The sequence below is a fragment of the Nyctereutes procyonoides genome, unplaced genomic scaffold (assembly GCF_905146905.1).
Source record: "Nyctereutes procyonoides isolate TBG_1078 unplaced genomic scaffold, NYPRO_anot_genome, whole genome shotgun sequence".
In the NCBI taxonomy this organism is placed as follows: domain Eukaryota; kingdom Metazoa; phylum Chordata; class Mammalia; order Carnivora; family Canidae; genus Nyctereutes; species Nyctereutes procyonoides.
In genome coordinates, this window is record NW_026575121.1 from 4543036 (window position 1) to 4567221 (window position 24186).

The following is a 24186-nucleotide window of genomic DNA, read 5'->3' on the forward strand; positions in this document are numbered from 1 at the left end:
GTCTTTGAGGTAGGATCAAACTCGACATGATTCTAAGTCCTGGCGCTCAACGATGAAACCACAGAGGCGCTGCCAGTTAAGAGGGTGAAACTGCGTCACGGCACTTCACAGGCTCAGATACCTCAAGGACGTAAATTGGTGTGCACAGAAAGTACCCATCCTAAACCCAACTCGCTAAGGTGGGATGAATGAGGGTGTCACCCAGATTTCACTCTGAAGTCACCAGCTTAAACGTACCTTTACGACGGTTTCTCGGGGACCTTCTAGGTTCATCTCTAGTTTTACGTCAAAGTGCTCTCAATGGTCACCCAGATTTCACCCAGTGTTAGTTATTCCACCCTTTGCTATGTCCCCAAAGAACACCACCGGGTCTCTCTGCTAAAGTGCTCCTAATCCTCCACGGCCCTTCCCAAATCATTCATTCTTGCCTTTCAAGTCTTTCCTAGTTTATTTTCCCCGGGGCCACTTCCTAGGCTTCTTTCTTGGCCCTAAAATCTTCCCTGAACGGTCCTATCTCTTTCTGATGCAGCTGATGTTGGCTGCTACTGCCTGGCTCGCAGGACTACCTGATCCCCAAAATGTAAAGAATTTAATGGGAAAAGCCAACTCTCATCTTTAATGGAAGATGAAGTATAATAGAATAACAAATGAGAAAAACAGACCATGAACAAAATTAAATATTGGTCCCAGTTATGAATGTTCATTGACCAATCTTTTTTTTTAAGATTTTATTTACTTATTTGACAGAAGGAGAGAAAGAGAGAGAGACTAAGAGAGAAAGAGAGAGCACAAGGGGGGGGTGGCGGCAGAGAGAGAGGGGGAGAAGCAGACTCCCCACTGAGCAAGGAGCCCCAGGCAGGGCTGGATCCCAGGACTGTGGGATCATGACCTGAGCCAATGGCAAACACTTAACTGCTGAGCCACGCAGGCACCCCGTTCCTTATGATTAATCTTCATAGAATATGGTAGCCACTATTCTGTGGCGGAACAATAGCTCTGGGTAATCCAAGGGCAGCCTTACCTCACACTCCGGAGACGTCTCCAGTTGTATTTGACCACTGTAGGAATAAAGAAAAGAAAAGGGTATAAAGTGGAATTAAAGTGAATTTGCTTTCAAAGTTGAAAGAAAAAAATATACTCAGTTAACAACAAAAAAAAAAGGTCAACATACTTGAGTGCAGAATCTTGTAAGTCTAAGGCTTCTGCTGATTCCATAGGATAAAAGTTTACGACATTTCTCTCTGTAATATCCGCGCTTAATCTAAAAAGCAGGGGGAAAAAGATGTTAGCAAATGTATTAAACTTTTCATATGTTCTATGATTTTCATGAATCCAATGCTTCAGGTTCTATTTGGTTTATAATTTTAATATATCAAAAATTAATTTAATTTTTATTGAATTAAATTTAATTTTTATTAATTTAATTTTATTAATTTTTAATATATTAAAATTTATTGATTTATTAAAATCTAATTTATTATTAGATTAAGTAATCTAAGGTTTATGGTAGGAATTTCAAACTACGTGGCATTTTCCCGCCATGTGGCAAATTTTATATAATTTTCTATCTGCTATTGGTATTGAAATCCTACTAGCAGTATAACAGTAATTTCTGCTAAATTCATAATATTCATAGGTAGTACACACTAAGTTTTATTCTAGAACTTGATGATTAACTTATAGAAGCAAATAAAACTGTTAAGAATACTATATGTATCAAGGCTATTTTGTTGGAATAACAAAATGTTTAGGAACAAAAATGTTCCTAATAGGATGATTGCCCTGAAATACACTAATACTTTCACTCCTAAAAATTAGAATTCAGGGATCCCTGGGTGGTGCAGCGGTTTGGCGCCTGCCTTTGGCCCAGGGCGCGATCCTGGAGACCCGGGATCGAATCTCACATCGGGCTCCCGGTGCATGGAGCCTGCTTCTCCCTCTGCCTATGTCTTTGCCTCTCTCTCTCTCTCTCTCTCTCTCTCTCTCTTCACTCTGTGTGTGTGTGTGTGTGTGTGACTATCATAAATAAAAAATAAATAAAATAAAAATAAAAAAATAAAAATTAGAATTCATTAGCAATTGGATGTGTAATTTTATTTCTGGAAGTGTCTTACAGTTAGTTTGTGAATTCCTGCAATTTTAAGAGTTCGTTTCAAGATCTATAGAACCAGGAATTTCTGTAAAAGGTAGGGGTGAGTCCCATTATACATGCCTAATGAAAATGCTATCAAACCAATAATCAGAAATCCTTAAGAAAAGAAACCAACATAAAGGCAAAACACCATACCAATATTCAACTAGATTTTCTGATGTTAAGGTTGTATGAAAGGTAAACCTCTAAAACTTACTCCTATAATCAGTCGCTTAACTCAAACAATGAAAAGTTTGGCTCTACGAGATATGAGATAAAGGAAAAATCCAATACGTATGTAAAGTTTTTATTATTAACATTCAGTCGCAAGGAGCTAGAAATAAGCGACCCCTTATATGCCCTCAGGACTCTCTTTGTTAGCGTTATACTGGCTCACAGAAACATTATTCCAAGTTAGAACTGTCCTATTGTGATAATTACTTCAGGATGAGCAACAAAGATCTAAAGCAGCCAGAGTAGTGGATAATTTTAGAGAGGAAATTAAATCCATATAAAATTTTACAACATAATACATTTTCAAACAGCACTCCGTAAAGACGCAAATCAATTAGCTCTTGGAAGGTTACTCAGGGCTGTTTTCTTCTACACACCCACCATTCCCACTCGCTGGACATTCTTGGCAACTCATTGCCGCAAACGTTTCCAAGCGAGAGAGGAATCGCGAGGTCCTCGGTTCATCCCACTTCTCATGAAGGAAGACAGAACCAAGGCCCAGGGCTGGGAACCCTCCTCCGGGTCACTAGGATTTTTCCTACTGGGCTCTAGTCCCACATTCCCAAGCCACTTCCATTTCTACCAAACTAGGCTGTTCTTTCTCACTTTGGGGTTCCCATCTCAGCCGAGTTGCAGGAAGAGAGTATTAGAGGAGTGATATAAAATGTAAGAGGTAGAAGCCTTAAAACAATATAAAACTTGGGCCCAACCGGGGCCTTCTCTCTGTCACATCATGTCTTCAAGGCTTATTCCTGGACTCATGTTCTCTTCCCATCGATATGCTTGGCCGTGGGGATCTCAACCTCCTTACACAGCTCTGTTTCTGCAGCAAATTATGAAAATGACTTTCCAGTCTAAGTCTTGAAGCCCCAGAACTCAACATCTAGCAGCAGAATGGATCCCAACATCCTCCTCCTCAAACCCACTGCCCCCTCCTGGTTCCCCATCTCAGATACTGAGAAGGGGCTCAGATCTAAGCACTTGGGGCTGTTCCTCCCCACTGGTCTCACCACCCACGTCAAATGATCACCAAAGAACTACAACAGTACCTATCACTGGGTACCTCCAACTTACAAAAGCATAAAAAAAAGTGTTAATTTAGAAACACCTACAAAAAAAAGTCCATTATAACATATTTCCTTCCAGTTTTATTTTTTTCTATTTCTGACATGATTGAGACCTAATTCTGTCTAGATAATTGAGACCAAAGCTTTGCACTTTATATATTTTTTAAAGTGAACATTTTAAAAGGAGCATTCTAAAAAAATGTTGGAAGCTTGAAAAAAAAAAAACATTGTATCAGCCACATTATATCCTGTCTTATTAATTTTTATATTTAAGTATCTCCAAACTATGGGATTATTTCATTTTTCTCAAATGTTTGCTATAAAAACACCTTCCCCCTCTTACTCTGTGTTCATACCTCTTTGTCCCTGGGGACAAATTTTTCGAAGTTATTTGAAACGTTTATATAGTTTACAGACTATGGCCACATACTACTAGGATGTCTTCTAGGATGGTTTTGCCAATTTACCTTCTTACTAACAGTTCAGGTATTATTTCAAATCCTCACTATCCTAAAAACTAAGTACCTGGACCCCATCTTACAGAGGAAGAAACTGGTGTACAGAGTAGTTCTATCTTACTCGGGTTAAGGGTGTTGGAGCTGAGTTCAGAACCAGTGGTTGGCTGATTCCAAGTCTGTTCTTTTCATCGACAGGCTGCTTCCCTGTTTTTTATAATTTCACACAAATGCACACAATACACAGAAACACACACACACACACACACACACTATCTCTCTCATCCCTGTTTCCTATCCTCTCACTGTCTTGCCCTGGTTTAGGATGTGAAACTCACTCAGCCTTTTAAGAATACACCTTGATGAGGCATTCGCTAATATGTCAAGCTCTGAGCCAAACATTAGGGAAAATTAGCAACATGGATAACCCTATTTTCAAACCACCACTACCTCCCTCTACATATAAAATGAAAAGTCTGGGCTCCTCAACACAGCATTTGAAGACCTCCTGAGCACCACTCCCGCTGCCCTGCCGGTCTGCGGAGTCTCAGTCCTGGCTCTGCATCAGAAGCACTGGCAGTAGTTTTGAAAAGTGGAAACGGCCAGGCCTCAGCCTCACAGGTGGAGTCGGGATGTCTGTGTTTCGAATGTTCCACAAGTGGTCCTGAAGCACAGCTAAGGCAGAGATCAATCCCCTCTGCCCGGATCACCTCTCTCCGCTCCTTTTGACCTCTGTGCCTTTGCCTGAGCTTCTCATTCAATCCAGGACTTGCCTTCTCCTGGAAATGGCCCGTCACTGAAGCCCCAGATGGACTAACCCCGCCATCTGCTTCCATCTGTGGCCAGGCACTCACTCGAGTTGATCACTTCAAACGCTTAAATCCATTACGCTTACAAGTATCTATGTACTCAGGCGATCTCTACGATAGTTTAGGTTCTTAGAAGGCAAGAGCTATGATGTCTTGTTCCTCTTCATATCCCCCGAGGCGAACACAGTAGATCCTCCCATGCTCTGAGCACCCAACTAACGTCTGCAGAACTGAAATGCTTTTCAAATCCATTGCTAAACATTCTCAACCAAACTGACCCCGTTACTATTCTTTCAGGGCCAGGCAACCCTGGCGGCGACCCATCCTAGCACTCTGGGACTAACCAACCACTATTTTCATAAACACCCCTCGTGTGCTGTAATTTCCATGTTCACCTTACTACGAGATCACATCATCTTCATATTTAAATCCCCAGGACCCCTAAACAGTTTGCCAGGAATGAGCTTTGGATATATTTCTCTAGTAATAAAGTAGCTAGTACTTTTTACCAGGTATATTGTCTTACTGAAATATATTTTGTTCGTGGGAATTCCATTATCCTTTGTTACGAAACCAAAAAATACATCTACTGCCTATAGTGCCTATTATTGACAGTGCCCAATTCAATTAAAAATTATCTTGTAACTTAAATCTTTAGAAATACATTATTTAGTTAACATATATCTAGCATCTCAGAAATAAATATGATAGTACCTGCTAAAACTGTTTTTTTTTTGGGGGGGGGGTGGGAACCTATGTGTAAGTGGACCCACACAGTATCTCCCTGATATTTCTCTAAGTCGGGAGTTAAGTTTTAAGCAATATCAAATATGCACTTTTATCGTATTTCTGTTTTCTTTCCTTTTTAAAAAAGATTTAATTATTGGAGAGAGTGAGAGAGCTCAAGCAGGGGGTAGGGGCAGAGGACAGAGAGAAGTAGGACTGAGCCCTGAGCAGGGAGCCTGACTCGGGGCTCAATCCCAGGACCCCAAGATCATGAACTGAGACAAAGGCAGACACTTAACCAACTGAGCCACCCAGGTGCCCCGTATTTCTGTTTTCTAAGAATTATACCCAAAATTCCCGTATGAATTTCATGAAGGGTGAATAAATTTCAGTAAGAAGTAGCAAAAAGGGGAAATGATCTCAATCACTCCAGAAGTGTGACTCCTTTACTTATGGATCCTGTGAAAACTTTTCTTTTTTGGTGGTTAGACTGAGCCCAAGCTGCATGCACAAGTATTTTTTTTTTAAAGATTTTATTTATTTATTCATAAGAGACACGGAGACAGAGAGAGAGGCAGAGACACAGGCAGAGGGAGAAGCAGGCTCCATGCAGGGAGCTCGACGCGGGACTCAATCCCGGATCTCCAGGATCGCGCCCCGGGCCGAAGGCGGCGCTAAACCGCTGAGCCACCGGGGCTGCCCACACAAATATTTTTAAAGGTGAGATAATATATTCATTTACACATGAAGCCTGGGCCTAGAAAAGACACGCATACCTGTTGGGATCTTGCAGCAAATCTACTGCTTCTCTCAGCTGTTCAATCATCGCTATATCCACGTCCTGGTCTTTGGATGAACTTACTCTGTAGCACGAACCAAGTATAAGAATGAAAGTGATTACTAGAACATGGATGTTATCCAGATTCTTGAGAACAAGCTTATAAAAACCCATCTACCATATAAAAGTGACCTTGACAAACTCAACATTATAACAAACGTGTCAGCACCCTGTGGGAAGGATCGCGAGAGTGTTGTGCAAGTGGAGCTACTGGGGGTGGGGGGTGGGGGAAGCCCAGCTCTGCCATAAAATAGCAGCTCACACAGTCTCGATGCCCACCGGCCTCCATCTGCTCCTCTATAAAATCAGGGCAATGCGCGAGCTGGGTGGTTCTCCTGCTGCGCTTCCCTGAGCCTTAGGGGGACGCACACGAGTGCCCAGCTGCAGCAGGTCTGCACTACTTCTGGCTCTTCTCAGTCCAGTGCAACCAGTGTGGCTCAGTTTTATTGCTTTCGTAAAATATGGGACTTTGCTGGGGGACAGTGCTTCTCGCTGCAGGCTCTCTGTGCAGCAAAATGATCTGTGGCATCAAAAAAAAAAAAAAAAAAGCTAAGCCAGATACTGGGGCCTGAGCTTTTTACTAAGCTCCACAGGTAGGATTGGGAACAACAAATAATAAATAAGATTTTGAATGGGGTTTCCGAAGCTTGATCCACAGTTGATCTTTGAACGAAACAGGTTTGCATTGCGTGTGTCCACTAACACGCAGGTTTTTTCAATAAATATATCGGAAAATTTTTTAGAGTTTTGCAACAATTTGAAAAAATTCACAGGTCAATGGCATAGCCTAGAAATACTGAAAAAATCAGGAAAAATTAGTTACTACTGTAAGAATACAGCATATAGGGAGCCTGGGTGGCTCAGCTGGTTAAGCATCTGCCTTCAGCTCAAGTCATGATCCCAGGTTCCTGGGATCGAGCCCCAAGTCGGGCTCCTGCTGGGTGGGGAGGCTGCTTCTCCCTCTGCCTCTGTCTGCCATTCCACCAACTTGTGCTCTCTCTCTCTCTCTGTCAAATAAATTAATGAAATCTTTTCTTTTTTTAAAAGAATGCAAAATATAAAACATATAACACACCAAATATGTTAACCAACTGTTTAGGTTACTGGTAAGGCTTCTGGTCAACATTATCTTATTAGTAGTTAAGGCTTTGGGAAGTTGAAAATTATATTGAGATTTTTGACTGTGCGCCAAGGCCTGGCGCCCCAACCCCTGCACTCTTCGAGGGTCAGCTACAGTTTAAAGAAACACTCTCCCTATAATATCTCTTTCCCTATCATTCTATGATTTTATAATCAAGCTAGTCCTCTTTGATATTACGGAAATATATTCAACGAGTAGTTGATAACACTGGACAGTTGACTGGAAAGGAACTTAGCGGCATTTTTAAAGGTCAAGAGGTATCTGATCATAGTTACTGCTTTTCACTACAGAAGATGAGCCAACGTGTTTCTGTAAGTAGAGACACTTTTTAACAACATAGGCAGCCCTCACTAAGGGGAAATCCCTTGCAAGGTATGAAGGAAGGTCCGGGTGTACATGCCAGATCACGGAAAACAAAATCCTGGGAACCAAAAATCTACTGTTATGTCACCTGGTTCCAGCTCAATTCCCCCTGGAAATCGTTCCTCACCTGATCGATGACTCATGCCCTCGCCTGTAAAGCTGGCCAAGTGAATCCTTAGATGCAACAGAATTGAAGGGAGATTGTGATGGGAGGCTCCTGGGGTTCAATCCCAGCCCTGCGTGACTGGGGGCAGTCTCTCCGTGCCTCAGTTTTGTCGTATGTGGAACGGGGGATGACAACAGAACTTCTAAGACTGGTGTACGGATGAAACGAGTTACTGTGAAGTACTTAGGTCAGTGCCTGGCCCACAGTACGTAATAAATGTTAGTGATACCAACTGTTGGACATGGGACCAACTCATGAGAGGTACATGGTTTCCTCAGATCTCGAACCTGAAAGACTCGGTGGTAAAGGGTGACTAGGACTATATTTTGCTCTGGGTCAACCTGTTGGTTTCTTGAGACAAATGGAAGTCACCTAGAACCGCCAGTGTAGAAATTTCATCTCACTCCCTGAATCACATTCTATCCACAGCGTCCAATCAGATAAAACCCAAGGCCAAGGAAGAGGTGTGACTTTGTACTGTGACATAAGCATCAGACAGAAAAACTTGCAACTTATCGATACTACTGGGTGAGACTATCAGCTTACCCAAAGGAAAACAGACCAAAATTCTATCGTGACAGGGCTGCCTTCTGCTTGAACCCTGAACTTCACAGGATGGTGGCTCCTCAGTGGGCCCTGGGTACTCACATTCCCTCAGGCTGCCAGTGTGTGTCCTCTTCTATCCGTAACAGTTCTTCACAGTCCTCTGTCCTATCCTGTGGACAGAACATACGGGTCTTCTGAGAGCCGCTGGCTATCGGCAGTCAACAGTCAAACCCTACTCAAGCCCATGTTCACAGGAGCATTATTCTCAACAGCCAAAAGGTGGAAACCACCCAAGTGTCCATCTAAAGATGAACGGATAAGCAAAATGTGCTCTGCACACACAAGGGAACGTCACTGAGCCTTAAAAAGGAGGAAAGTTCCTACACCTGCTTTAACACGGTGAACCTGCAGGACGTGATGCTCAGTGAACTACGTCGAGCCAAACCTTGTAAGATCCCAGTGACACGAGGTCCCTACAGGAACTGCTCAGAGAGAAATAAAGCAGAATGGTGGCTGCCAGGGCAGAGGGGTGAAGGGAAGGGGAGATTAAAGCTCAATGGGCAGTGAGTGAAACACTCACTGCCCATTGATAAAAAAGATAAAAAGATACAGATAAAAAGAGTTCTGGAGACAGACGGTGGTGATGGTTGTACAGCAATGTGAATGGGCTCGCCACTGAACTATATTTTTAAATGAATTTTTTTAAATGGCTAAAATGGGAAGCTTTACGTTCTACGTATATTTCACCACAATGAACAATAAAATTTAATTTTTAAAAAGAGGGACCTGACCCAGGACCATAATACCTGTTAACTTAGAGTCAGAAATGCAAAGCATGATTCTATTTCTTATTGCCCTCTTAGCACCTCCTGATGTTCAGATTCCATCTTGGTCACCTGAGAATGCGCATGCTACTGTTTGCGAGAGGACGAGGGGTGTGTGTGTGTGCGTGTGTGTGTCTTCTTGGGGAAAAAGAAAGCGTAAAATACTAAACAAGAGGAAATGTCTCAAATTGCATCTACTGGTTTCACACATGCACACCGAACCCAGATTTCACTGAAATGAAAAGAGATCATTTTCATTTCACACACACGCGGTTATTTTTCCAAATGTGATGGGCTTATTTAGAAAGGTCCGTCCCACTGCTAAGACTTCCCTGTGCTTCTGTCCACTTTCAGCTCTGACACAGAGAAATGCTGCCTTAACTCAGCCTACGGCCAGAGAAGAAGCCACCCCCGAATGGTGGTACATCCCTCGGGGCAAAGAAAGAACAACAGACATGAGGACTGACACGCTGTTAACTAACTCAGACCCAGCCCAGTCCCCTCACGTGTCACTGGGAAGAGTCTTCTTCCGAGGAGGTGGCTGGCGCCTGATGCCAGCCTCTGGCTTAAAAAAACACTCAGACTTTTATTAATTATAGATTTAGTGCGCGGTCAACACAGGAACTACCGTGTCACTACCCAAATAACAGTGAAATTCATGGGCAACGATACACTATCAGAAATGAGCAAGAAACCGTGTTATGTAATCTCTCTTTGTTGGTTTTCAAATACAGGGGACACAGGTATTTCCTTCTAGTTTTTGGTTTTATAATAAAAGTAGAGCCAACAGTGTATTTTTCAGGATGCAACATAGGGTTTTAAGGGGCTCTTTTGCTAAGTTAGGGGGTTATACAGTTGATACCCTCATTATTTGTGGGTTCCATTTTTATGAGTTTACTACTCACTATAATTCATTTGTGGATCAATCAATAAATCAATGCTCGTGGGGGTTCACAGAGCGGCGAGAACCTCAAGACCCCAGTATGTGCGTTCCCAGCTGAGGCTGAACTAAGCTAATGCTCAGCCCTGCAGCCATCATAACACCAACCTCAGGATATAGGGACGGGATCTAGAGACCTCCCACCTGCTTTACCACAGTCAGCCCGGGACCCTCATCTCTCGTGAGCCACGTGAAAATGAACTTTATCCAATTAGCCCTGTGATTCCCTGGTGCTACCACCTGAGCCAGAAGGATGGGCAGACACATACCAATCATGTCTCAAAACGGAACCCCCACTACCAGTGCTAGAAAGGGGCTAGTTTTTCTCTATTCTTTTTGCTGCTACTATGACGAAGATCCACCTGAAAACCCAGGACCTTAGTCCAACCTTTCAATCCCTCAGGGCGAGTACAAGAGCTCAGGAGTAAGTGTTCTCCGAGTGACCTTTCCAGAAACAGAAGACATTCGTTTCTAGATTCTTAAGAGTCTCCACTTTTCTCTTTATACTATGGACGTACCCCCCAGAAAAACATTCGCTCAGAATACATGAAAAAGAATGTGAAACTTGGGTCTATTTTAACTTTTACCAGATGGTGATAGTAAGGCTGACACCTTTGCTAACTTATCATCACGCACTGAGCAGTGGAAGCAATCATTGAATGTAAAGAAAATCACACATTTACAGAGAAAAAGGCGAGGTATGACCAGAACCGGCTCCCAACGTCAGAAAATAGATACCCCAAATTTTGAGAAGATGTTATAGAAACCAGAGGAGACGGGCAGTATGCTGACATTTAAGGTGATGGACTGGTAACCTTGACCTTAAATTCTATGGCATCACACAGAAGAAAATTTAAAAAAAAAAAAATTAGCTGATCCTCCACTTGCCTTAATATAGGTTATGAATTCTGAACGGAGAACATCTGTTCCATCAGTAAATTGGTCTCTTTCTTCTCCTGAGTTGTCATTATCACCCAAAAGGGAAGGCTCTGGTTGAAATTCCTGATTAAAGTCCCCTATTAGGAAAATGTAGAGAAACACAGAAAGACAAGGTTTTATGAAGAGATGAACAAAAAGCACAGATGACCCTCAAATGCCATTGAACTATTTTTCAGTCACTGCTGTGACCACTTCTGGAGATCTATGAATGACCCAACTTTTCTCTCCCCCAAAGGGCTGGCCAAAAAGATGAATAAAGGAGGAAAAAGAGAAAGAAGAGTAAAAGAAATAGAAAGCCCTCTATGGCGAACTGGAAAGTCAAGGCCTCTTCATGGCTTACTTAGTCCCTTATGAAAGAAATGAAACCTCCGGTAACTTTTTTAAGAAAAAGAGGAAAGCAAGTATGAAACAGGGGAAAGGAACACCAAGCAGATCTCTCCTCCCTGATCTGGAAACTAAAAAGAACTGAGTAGGGCCACCTTTCAGGATTCCTACAGGGAGGAAAAATGCTCACCAGTAACAAATTACATAATTCTTTTATGTTATAAATTTGCCTAAGACACTGTTTCGTATACCGTAAAACGTTACATAGCTTATCTAAGTTAATAAAGCGGCAGTTTTATTTTTGCATAAAGTACACAAGTGATCTTTTTCTTGGACAATGTATGGTTCCAATCATAACCTCAGATAAGCATAAATGCTAAACTTAAAAACATAAAGGTAAAAAGTGAAAGCAAATCCTAGACATTGAGTTGGTTCACACAGTTTTCCCATCACTAATGAGAGCAAATCCAAATTATTAGGGAGATAATTGCATATGAATCTAGCTCTACACCATTCATATATCATGAAATCATCTCTCCACAAATCATTAAACACTAAATTCTAGTATTTTCTTTTAAAGTCACTGAATAAACAGGAGTAGTTAAAAAAAAAAAAAACCACCCTAATAGAATCAAATGAGAGCTTCTCATGAAGATATGAAATATATTGCTAGGATTTTCAAGGTATATAGGACATAAAGTACTTAGTGATCACTTGGTGATTGTTAGAGAATCACAGAATTTGAGAGCTACTGAAGACCCTACATGTTACCTTATCTAATTACCTCACTTATAGGCGAGAGAATTAAGGTCAGTTGTTTTGTCCACAGTCAAGTGGATTCCTTGGCACACGTCTTAACTACACTTCCCACCTTCACATGTGGTTAGATGTAGCCGTGTATCCCAGCCTACCTTGTGGGTGATGGGCACTCCTAGGCCCAGCCCATTAAAAACCTGCTGCGAAGCAAGCCTCCGTGCTCGGCCCACTTCTGCCTTAAGACAGGACTTGGAAACTATGGAAATCTTGTGTTAAAGATGGTGGAGTCACAGTATGAAAGCAGCTCGGGCCTTTGAATCATTGCTCAGAGGAGAGTTGCCTGTCATCTCCCATGTAGACTTGATCTGGATTGTGTTAAGCCAATGAGATTTGGGATTTTTCGTGCTATAACAACTGGTGTTGCCTAACATATCTATGTATGGGCATTTGCTTTCCAAGAATGGATTTAAAGACTGTTAGATAAATCTTCAAAATGAGAATAACTCTATTACTTATTAGCTGTGTGATCACTGGCAAGTTACTTAAACTCTCTGAGCCTTGGTATCCTATAAAATGGAGATGATTAAAACATCCGTTACAGAATTTTGAACTCTAAATGAGATCACCTTCCCAGATTAGCACAGAGCCAGGTGCACATGAAAGGCTCAATAAACTTTAGCTACTATCATGGCCCTGTTTGTGTAGATTATAGACGTACATCCAAAACTTAAAGTAAGCACTTTCTCCCCATCTTTCATTCTCCCACCTTTAACTGGGCTAAGGCGATGGCATGAGTCCTCCTTGATGATCTGTTCTTCTTCCATGATATTTGACATTGGCACATTGAGGCTAACAGTGTCTTCATCAGAAGGCTATGATTCAAGGGACAAACGTTATCAATGTAGATTAAGAGAACACTATGTGATAAGAGAAAAAATGCTGTGATTCACAAAAACATAATATTGAGTAAAAGACACCAGATACAAAGAACAGCTCCATTTACATGAAGTTCAAAAACCAAAAAAACAAAACAAAACAAAAACAAAAACAAACAAAAAAACCCAGTCCATGGTATTTGAAGTCAAGATAATGTCAAGGCTTGGCTTGGAGGGTGGGTGCGTGAGTGAGCTCCCTGGGGTGCTGGTGAAGATCTCTCTCTTGAACTGGCAGCTGGTAATGTGGGTGTGTTCACATTGTCAAAATTCATTGAGCTAACACTCAAGTGTTTCTCTGTACATATGTTTTGAGCTGAAATTTTGTCAGGTACCTGATGGTATTGCCAGCCTAAGAGCAATTTCAGAGCACTAGGAAGGACCACGGAATACCCAACAGAACAAAAGCATAACTGAATTTACTATCACACCAGCCCTAGGACTAGTCAATCGTTGTAATAGTAATGGCACTCAGAGACCTGACATGCCAATTCCCAAAACTGCATTAAATTTTTTTTAATTTATTTATTTATGATAGTCACAGAGAGAGAGAGAGAGAGAGAGGCAGAGACACAGGCAGAGGGAGAAGCAGGCTCCATGCACCAGGAGCCCGATATGGGATTCGATCCCGGGTCTCCAGGATCGCGCCCTGAGCCAAAGGCAGGCGCCAAACCGCTGTGCCACCCAGGGATCCCCCAAAACTGCTTTAAGGTTTCACGCAGCCAGTCACAAAAAGTGGGCAGTATCTGACAATAGCTCATTTACCCACAGTGCATCTTACGTGCAACATCAGGCTTCGGGTTATTTCCCTGCGTTAGGCTGAAGAATGCAGGCATTTGGGCTGCATCACGTATATGAAGTGCTAAGTGACTGTAGTACTTAAAGGGCATGTGCTCTGTGCAATTTTCAAAATAAGGCCTCGATTTAGTAATCAAAGTGAGTTGTCTCCGGAGGGGCTCGTTTCCCACACTAGCGGATGAAGTTTATTTAGATAATCTACGATTCCATCACAAATGAAATATGGAGCCTCATTTATTTTCCCCTGTCTCCATTTCAGGGTTGCTGTTTAGTGAAAAGCTTTCCAAATCACAGGGATCATGAATCTCCATAGAACACATTTCAGGGAATTCTGGGCTGCTCCGAAATTCCTGAAGCCATGACTTTCAGAGTACAGTGTTCATTTACTTTTGGACACGTGCACAAATCGTTTAGAAACTGGCGCAAAATGAGTGTGCATTCCATCCACTAAACAGATATCCATTCAGCCGCCAGTTTTTTTGCATGTTTATCTTGACAAAAATATGCTTTAGACTCCTTAGAGACAAATGTTAAATCAATCAGACAATGGCAACTGCCAAACACAGGGAATGAGATGTGCTTTCTGAATGCCACAATGAAACATAAGTGGGGAACAAGATAAACTGACCATAGATGGCAACGGATTTGCCAAAGTGAAAATAGAAAGCTACATTGGATAATTCAGAACTCTTTTCCTTCTAAAAAAAAAAAAAAACACGTTTCTTGGAGGTGTTCTCAGGTAATGAGGCTATAATGTGAAAGAAAAAAAGGCCAAAGGGAAGATGTAAGTGCTGGATTCTGTTAAATATATATCCCTTTTTGTAGTCCTTCCTTCTACCCTCCTCTCATCTTAAAAACTTAGCAAAATTCCAAAGAGATGCATCTAGTTAAAAGAGAGGGAATAAACCCCTGGCCTCCTTTTAGAATATTAGCATCCTACTTGTATTAAATGAGAACAAAAGGATAATGAAGTTCTTTGTGTGATGTTTTATTAATGAACTTAAATTACCCTTAAAAAACAGATAAAGGATAAAGCAGAGTCTGTTTTAATTTCATAGAAAATAAGCTTAGGGTGAGTAATTTCTGAAACAATGGGACATTTCAGGGGACTTACGAGTTTTAATAAAGCTAAGGGAGCTGAATTAAATACAACTTATAAAGCAGTGTGCTGAGTATTTTCTCCCCCAGGGAGCCACAGTAAACTATTCATGAGGCTTCATGAGAATGATTTTCTTTTACTGAAATTGGCCTTCTTTTTCTGCCTACAAACTCCTTTTGAAATGTTCTGTATTAGAAAGATCTTAGGGCACCCTAACTTTTAAATGCATTGCTTTATAAAGCATTTCATAGGAAATAAATGCAAATATCTTAGGTACATCTTAACCCTCAAAGACCTGAAGAGAACAGGGAAAAGGCATTTTTCTTGGAGTCACACACAGGACAAATGTGAACTCCTTAAATTGGCTTATTAATTACATCTTCAAAGAGCAGTATAATGTCTCAAAACTCAATAACCACAAAAACTCAGTAAAGATCCTCAAAAGGCAAGACCTGATACATCGACCCCCTACCCTAGTTATCCCTTCTAGCTCCCACGCTCAAGAAATCCTATTTAATGGTATGTTAGTGGAAGGTTTTGGGGCATCTAACTATAAATGAGATAAATATGCTAAATGAGCTATTTGTAACCACTTTAGGAAGCTCTAGTGTAGGAGACCTCTCAGCTTACAAATACCCGATTTTTTATCCAATGGCTGGAAAAGAACACAAAGAGCTTCAGGAAAACAAATATTACTATAAAAATTATGGCTACTCAAAATTGCATTTCCTGTAGGTAAACTGCTAAAATGCAATGCACATTTGACTCCTTAACATTTATGCATGTAAATAACTTGTTTCCTACAAACACATTTATAAAAATGCCTCATGTGTACCTGCACACCACTCTTTGTCATTTCATAATATTTATGAAACATTCAAGAATACTCTAGGTAATGTGAGCAGGGTGGTGGGAGGTGAAGGGGACAGAGACTCCACTTTTGAGATATTTACAAAACATTAAAGATGCAGAAAAAGCTAACAACAGCTCCTGTTTATATAACACTTGGGGGATTTCAAATCGCCTTCACAAACTTCATCACACATTCTCACACAGATGCATTAATGCCTTTTACCACACAGGAGTTCAGGAATGCAGGCAGATGTATATATCTAGCACAGAAAGAAAAATATCTAATCACAAAAAATTACCTCCGTGGCAGATAAACGCTTATCTCCATTATCACTTCCAACACCCGAATCAGAATCCTTCTTGCTGGGATAGATGCCATCAGTATGGAATTCATTTAGAAAAAAATGAAATCACAAAGTTCACAACAAGATACACCAATTTATACTCAAATAATGACTTCGCTATACAAGTTTTATTACTCCCATAAGGCAACAATCAACCCAATATTAAAGGAGATTGACACAAAGGCCTAATAATCAGATAGTCTTTCTAAACAGAGTACAGAATAAATTCTTTGTGCTCAGGGTTTCATAAATTCACACTCTAACCAAGTGGCCAGTTCTTTCAAATAGGCGACAATTTTCTTATATAACAGACTCTAGTGTCCAAGAAAGCAAAAACTGCCTAATTGCTTTTATAAGAGGCTTTTACCTCTTATGTGCTTACTCTCAATCAATCTGTAAGCTTCTTTCCAGTGAATAAACACATTTGACGTGTATAAAAATAAAATAATGAATGCATACTTTAAGTATTATATAAAGATACCCTAGGGCAGGCTTAGATCTTAAGTCATCATGTTTTTTTAGTAAAAAGCTAAGGACGGTCTCTGCCGTGAAGACCTCTCAAAACGAGCTATCTTTTTATACATGTGTTCAGTGTGGGAATTTTGTTCCCTGAAAATTCAAGGCCCAATTTATGCCACAGAAAGGCCAAGGGCATTTGAAAGGACTCTAATGCTTCTGTTCCAAACAGGAAATGGCAAAAACTGTGCACACTGCATTTTTAAAACACAATTACAAAACGAAACCTCCAGTTGTTCTTAACAATGTACTGAGGCATATTAAAAATTAATAATTAAAAAAAAGACATGCCTGAGCTTGATATGGTTGTTTTAACTAAGAGGTAAAACAAAACAAAACAAAACAAAACAATACCTCTATTTATATTACAGATTGCATTTATAAGGAGATATACATGCATCTAATGTACATGTGCGTTAGCACAAAAATATACGCACATGCACAGCACGCGTACACACGCAAAACTCATGAAAGACGGATTATTGATTAAAATTAGGAAAGATAAGATTTGCAAGATGCCAAAGGTTATCAACAGCACCAATTTTCTCTCTCTTATTCCAAAATGCTAGAATGCTTGAGTTATAAATCTGCACTGGTTAAGTGAGGCAAAGGGATTTTTGGAGTTCCCTACTGGGAGCACGGTGGCCTAAGCAAATTGCAAACGGGGGCTTTGAGTGACTGCAGTCACACTCACCTGTCCTCCACGTGCTGCTGTAAATGTGGCCTCTCCATCGTTTGGAGATAAAGGGAATCGGTTGTCTTAATCTGACAGGCTTGTATACTCAGGTACTTGAATATGTGCACTTTGCCCTTTGTGCAAATCTACGGAGAAATTAATAATACGTATTTGTTTAAAGGCAAAACAAAATGTAGACCCTAGACATTTGATATCTTAATTTTTGCATTTTCATTTTAAGCAATGCTTCAACAATGCACACCAAATCTGACCTCTCCAAAACATCTGAGAATTTAGGCAATCATGTCTTCCAGATGCTACTTTGAATAGAAAACCTTTCTAACAGAAATGTGTCTAATTCTGAATAGTGTTAAAAAAAAGTACAGAAGTCAGATACCTGACACGGTAACAGTCCAATTCTGGGAGCATTCATTTCGTTTAGCACATGGTTTGACAGCTGAACTTGAAACTTCTCTCTAAATACCAATACCCATAAGTGAAAATGCTTAAACTCCATTTCTCAGCTCACATTAAAGTGAGGAATATATGCCTCCTTTAGTAAGCCCTACACTCCATGTAGGTGTTTCCAACGTACGTACAATTGCTAACATTTGTATGATCCTATAGTCCTAGGATTGCAAGTGATCAGAATGGTGATACAAATGCTGGTAAGTGGATTTGACGCAGCACAAGACAACTTACTGTAGTAGGATTTACCCAAAGTTTCATCTTTCAGAGATTGTGATCATGTCCCAAACAATATTAATTCAGCAGAATAGCAAAGGCCCAGCTCTGCTGAGAGTTACCCACGCACTAGTGACGGCGTATCCCGCAATGAAACAGCTTTGCTGCCATCCCTCACCTGTGCTGGAGGAGACTGCAAAGGGTTGTTCTCAAGTAGTAATACTTGCAGCTGTTTCATCTCTCTAAAACAAATGGGAATCACGAGCACTTTATTGCAGGAAAAGTCAAACTTTACCAAGGGAAGATCTACTAGTTCTAAAGAACAGGGCGGGGAGAAAAAGAAAAAGAAAACACAAATTCAGAAAGCAACAAGATTAAATGGCTAAACATTCAAAAATTCATTCTTTGCTTACCAGGAAAAATATTTAACATAATTGAAGCAAGTTGTGCATCAGTAATACGTGGTCTGTGTCTAAAATATTTTACTAAAGGAGAGGGGAAAATCTTCCACTGGGAGCACAATCATTTTAAATTGTTGGTAGTTCTGATAAGAGCTAAAAAACACTTGACATTTACAGTATCTTTTGTTTAGAAAGGCCTTTCTTCCAGCAGAACAATCACATAAGCCACCCCACATTGGGTAGGTTTATGCTTTCACTTCATTTGCAAGCATATGAACAATGTGCTAATCATCAAATATGCTTATCGAGTCAACAACGTATCTGGGCTGGCATAGTCTCAGAGCCAGTTACAAGAAATGTGTTCCTGGGTTTTCTAATTCTACTTTCAAGACTAAATGCCATCTAATTCAGAACTCTGCAATGGACCCTGTAATCCTGCTTTGATGAGGCTCAAGTCTACTGCTTTTGAAAAGTCTCCTGCAGCTCCACAAACAAGATAGAACATTATATTTAGCTTCAAATCCCCACCCAGTGGCATAGTAAACACTCAGTAATTTCAAGCATTCCAACCGACGCTGGCAGCTGCAGGGAACGAAGTCGACTATATTTCACGGAGCAAAGAGGCTGAGCGACAGCAGACACGTAGAGCGACACGGGGCCAAGCAGTGAGGTCCCTGGGGGGGGGGCACTCCCACGTATGGCAGAGGGGCCTCGAGTAAGGGCTCCACGAGGAGATCCAAAGGGGAGGACAGGCAGGTGCTATATAAAGTGACCTGCGGTAAGAAGTGACCCGATTGCTTCCCCACCCCCCCACCCCCCACCCCAAGTGTGCCTGAGGGTTTTCAGTCGACTCAGCGACTCAGCGAGGCTGCTTCAAGTTCCACAAACAGAGATGCTCTTAGCAACCGTGATCTCTCCTCTGAGCCTCCTGGCCCTGGGCCTCTGGGTGTGGAAGGGACTTTCCTTGGTTCCTGCCTTAGGGGATTACTTTGTATTTAAAACAGGACCCGAGTGCGAGGAGAGAGGTTGAAGAGCATCGAACTCTGCAGGTCCCAAACTCAGTGCTGGGTAAATAGCCCTGAGCAAGTCCCTGCCCGGGCCCAGCCTCATCCCCCACTCTCCGCCCCCACCAAGAGCAGGGGCGGCGATTTGCCTGGCACCCTACTCATCCTGGAGGTTGCCTTGATGCTGTGAGCTGCAGGTGAAGGAGGGAGGGAGGATGGGGACCTGGAGGACAGCATGGAATCTGGAAGGTCAAGGGCAAAGTCAGATCTCTTTCACTTCATGGTTTATTCCTCAAACTGGACTAAGATGTAGAGGGATTTGGATCCCGGAGGCAGATCGCCTTGCTGGAACCCTTAGTGATAGGGATCCATCTCAGAGACTGTTCTTTTCACTCACTGAACTCAGGCCGGCAAATTTAGTGGCAAAACGTAACTGGACTCTGGATCTTCAGCGATTCTCTGCCTGGGACAGTGAAGGCTTTGAAGCAAGGCGGAGGGCTAAGTTCCTGGCAGGCACAGCAGGAAGGGGAGGAGAGGCAACTGAACCAAAGAGGGTAAATAAAGTAAGAATGGTTTGTATTATGACCCATTCCCGTTAATTGCAGTTTGGAACACAATTATCATCTTGGCTTCATTAGGAAAAACGAGAGCCTGGCAGTTTCACAACCAGAAAATGGTGGTGGTGGTGGTGGTGGTGGCTGAGAACTGCGGCCCAGAAATGGTCGCAAGAAACAGGGCAGGAAAAGGGAGGAAGAGGGAAAAAAAAATTCCAAGGCACATCCTCTGTTGCAAAGAAGGTCAATGACGGGCTCCTTTAATCTTAACTCTGTCCATTCTGGGCCTAGAGAAAAACAAAATGCAGGTCTCCTCATTGCAGTATGTGTAGTGAAACCACCACAAAATTGATATGGGTAATTCGGCCACAGACTGGTTTTCCCTCCTGAGATTGAAAGCATATGGGGAAGGGTACTCACAGAGGAAAAACAAGTAAATAGGCAAAGTCTTTAAATTCGTTGCCTGAAAGCACAATCAATGCCCTTTTGTTAATCGAGTTCTCTGGAGTGAAGCAGAAAAGAAACTTGATATGCAGGAAGTTATTTAAAAAAAAAAAAAGGGAGAGAGAGACAGAGAGAGAGAGAGAGAGATTTTTCCAGTAAACTGAAGTTTTAGCTTGGAGGATATATTTTTAAACTACTACACCTGAGAAAACCTAATTATGGAAAGGATAGAAATTTGTAACCTATCTTTTTTCAGGGATGAGAATTTTCTGAAGGTAAGAGTGTAGGGAGTGGTGAGAGAAAGAAAGACCTTGGTTGCAGAAAAGACACACTTTTCACATGTTTCTAGACTATTCTAGGCATCCGTGAAACGACCGTTACCCTTTTTCTTTTGAAAATGAGAGTTTGGTGATCTGTCATGAGCTTTCAGCGATTAGCAATGAGAGCTTAGAGGAAAGTTGCATTCAGTGCCACAAGAGGTTTAATGCTTAGAAATGTGCTGTAAGAGCATCTCCCCTTTGCACTTGCTCAAACCAAGAAAAATAATTTCATCCCTTCAAAATGGATGAGACTGTGACAGAATGAAAAATCAATCTTTTTATACCTAGTTATCTCAAAGTCATAAACTAATAAATCCTTGTGCCGACAGAGTTTCCACTTCTACTTCTTGAAGATGCTAGTTAGTGCACGAAAGGTGACAGGATGGCAGGTAGATACTAAAACCTCCCATCCAAGTGCATCACATTTTATAGTTCTTTCCCTTCCATGAGCTTCACCGGCTTGCCTTCAGGCCTAAGAGCAAGATGCAGGAACAGAATAATACAAATCAGGCGGTTCTCAACCAGCTGCAGTAGTGTCGGGTTAACCAAATGCTTTGGTTTCTGTTTCCGAGTATATGCTTTTGCTTTGAGGTATATTTTTAAATAGATGTGTGAACCCTGGTATGCCTGGTGGGCCTTAAATGAAACGGGTGGAAAGCAGTGCGATCTTTGAAACCCGGAATACGTCTTTTGGGAAAGCATTCGGTATTTTACTGCTCGTCGACTCATTCTGATTCAAGTCCAAACAAGAATCCCAACGTATGAAATTCAGATCCACCACCATCTACAGAGCTGCTTGTCAAAGTTCTTAATGGCCTGCAATTCCTGAAGAAATGTGTCTTTTTATTGGAACCCGAAGACAGCATATCAGAGGGACATGCTGTGGAAGCCCACAGGTGTAGAGAAGGGTTGGCCTGAGGCTGGCTCCTGAGCAGGGATGTCTGAGGGGGCAACCAGCCTCAACGCCGAGGTTCTGGAGGATCCCGGCTTCTGGCCTTTGGGAGACTTGCTGCAACAACCAGTGACGTTAGCCCATGTGCCACTTCAGCACGGGTGGTTCTCTCACCTGAAGCATAGATTCTAGACACAGGGGGCGGGTCCCAACCAGGGCGACCAGATACCCAAGGCCAGAGATCCTAACAGCTGGACCTACGAGACCAAGCACATCGCCTAAGGTGTTGGCCCAATGTTCCAGAACGTTGCACATCTATACCAAAAACACAACTCATGCTGCCTCCTGTTGTGAGCTGAACGGTATGTCCCCAAATTTCCTGCGTTGGAGTAGTCCTAGTTCCCAGAACCTCAGAATGTGGATGTATCTGAAGATAAGGCCTTCAAAGGGGTAACTAAGTTAAAATGAGGTCATGTGAGTGGGCCCTACCCAATATGACCCGTGTCCTTCTAAGAAGAGCAGATTAGGACGGAGACACAGAGGGAGGATGACGTGAGGATGCAGGGAGAAGCAAGCCATCTGTAAATCAGGGCACGAAGCCTCAGGAGAGACCTTGATCTTAGATTTCCTGCCTCCAGAATTGTGGGAAAATAAATTTCTGTTGTTTAAGCCACTCAGTCTGTGATACTTTGTTATGTGAGCAAACTAACAGACACACAGCCTTCTACGGGGGATCGGCTGCACTGTCGTGCTCCCGACTAAATATGAATATGAACTTTTCTGTTATCTGTGTGTGAGATTCATATGATTCATATTAATATAATTAATATAATTGGGCATGCACAAACATAACCAAACTACCTTCTTCCCAGAAGTAAGCAAACAAACAAACAAAATAAACATCTCCTGTTTTATTCTTTTTTTACCTTGTGGTAAAACTTTAAGGTAATTTCTTCTGACATTCAGTTCCCGTAGAGATTTCAATTGACCTATCTGCTGGGGCAAGGCTGTGATCTCGTTGCAGCTGACGTCCTGCATCAAAAAGCAAAGGCAGAAATGATAAACACCCTCTTCCAGGAAATCAAGCCTCCCGTGTGACATCTCCTTAAGGAATTTAAATACAAGGACGGCTCCTCGGGTTCATCGTTACCTTGGTCTGGACGCCCCTGGCCAAGCAAGCCTCAGCGCAGAGAAGGAAAAAGAAAGTGCATGCTTTTGAACATCCTCTGAGGCTGGAAGAGGAGAGAGGAAGGATGTCTGGGCCATTCAGGGGCTACTCTGTGGGCCTTGCACCTGCTGCGTTCTCGTGCTTCGATCGCATCTCACTGTCACGACGAACCCATGAGGCCGTGCTAGCAGCTTAGTAGTGTCAGAAAGGTGGGGCCCAGGGGGGTGAAGTCAGGCGTCCCGGGCAGTCAACACTTGGAACGAAGGCCCGCCCGCTGCTCAGCCGCCCTCCCACAGCGCCTCGAAACAGAAGGTGACACACCCCACCTAGCACAAACCCACATCTTACAGTGGAAATCATGATCCTTACGGCATCTTTTGGAGGCACTGTTTCTGTCGAATGGAGTCCGTGATGGGGGGCTGCACACTTTGTGCACCCAAGTGCCTGCAAACACATTTTTACCAGCAAGACCATGGGGCACACGGATGATGTCCCTTTCTTTCTTTTTTTCTTTTTAAAAGATTGATTATTTATTTATTCATAGAGACACATACACACACACACAGAGAGAGAGAGAGAGAGAGAGAGAGAGGCAGAGACACAGGCAGAGGGAGAAGCAGGCTCCATGCAGGGAGCCCAACGTGGGACTCGATCCAGGGTCTCCAGGATCACGCCCTGGGCTGCAGGTGGTGCTAAGTCGCTGGGCCACCCGGGCTGCCCATGACGTCCCTTTCTTGCACCAAAAGACGTAACATCCCGTCAATCGTGGATGGGGACCACTGCCCAACAGGTGCAGAGTGAGAGCTGCGGCCTCACACCCTGCTTATCCGCTCCCCTCATCCCCTCTGCCTCCTCCTCTGGAAGCTCAGCCTCCACCCCGGCTACTGTCCTGTCCAGAGCCACATCCTCCCTCCTGCGGTGCTCCCCAGTCACTTCCCTGAGTCCTGCTCCTCAATCTTCCGGAGTGTCCTTTCCCTGCATCACCCGCCAGCTCAGACGTCTGTTCCACCTCCTGGGAAGCGCAGGAGGGATCGTCCCCAAGTCGGCAGCTCCGGTGCTAGTCTGTGTGCCATCTCCCTGAGAGCCCCCACTTGTGTCCCCAAGCCCCCCCAACCCCCCGTGGCCGGCTGCTGTCACCAGTGTGTGTCCCGGCCTTTCAGGGGCCCACACCTGGTCGGGCTCTTCCCTGCCTGGCGCGCCCCCCCAATGTGGTCCCCTTGGCCCCCCTACACCGTCCAAGGCT

General features: G+C 42.7%; 1 protein-coding gene across 5 annotated transcripts in view; it reads right to left on the reverse strand.

Moving 5' to 3' along the window:
• The window catches only part of LRCH1 (leucine rich repeats and calponin homology domain containing 1), a 199927-nt gene that overhangs the window by 42401 nt on the left and 133340 nt on the right, over positions 1–24186 (reverse strand). For 4 of the 5 annotated variants that reach the window (XR_008665747.1, XM_055335663.1, XM_055335665.1 and 1 more), the window contains 10 exons: positions 22702–22807; positions 18339–18475; positions 17495–17622; positions 16240–16303; positions 13026–13131; positions 11129–11256; positions 8579–8646; positions 6199–6285; positions 1172–1261; positions 1022–1058 (listed from right to left, as the gene is read on the reverse strand). Coding sequence is in view for 4 of the 5 variants with exons in the window: in XM_055335663.1 (XP_055191638.1) it covers positions 1022–1058; positions 1172–1261; positions 6199–6285; positions 8579–8646; positions 11129–11256; positions 13026–13131; positions 16240–16303; positions 17495–17622; positions 18339–18475; positions 22702–22807 (951 nt within the window). In the remaining variant the exon portion in view is untranslated. The remainder of the gene's footprint in view (positions 1–1021; positions 1059–1171; positions 1262–6198; positions 6286–8578; positions 8647–11128; positions 11257–13025; positions 13132–16239; positions 16304–17494; positions 17623–18338; positions 18476–22701; positions 22808–24186) is intronic. The other variant, XM_055335664.1, reaches the window with a different exon arrangement.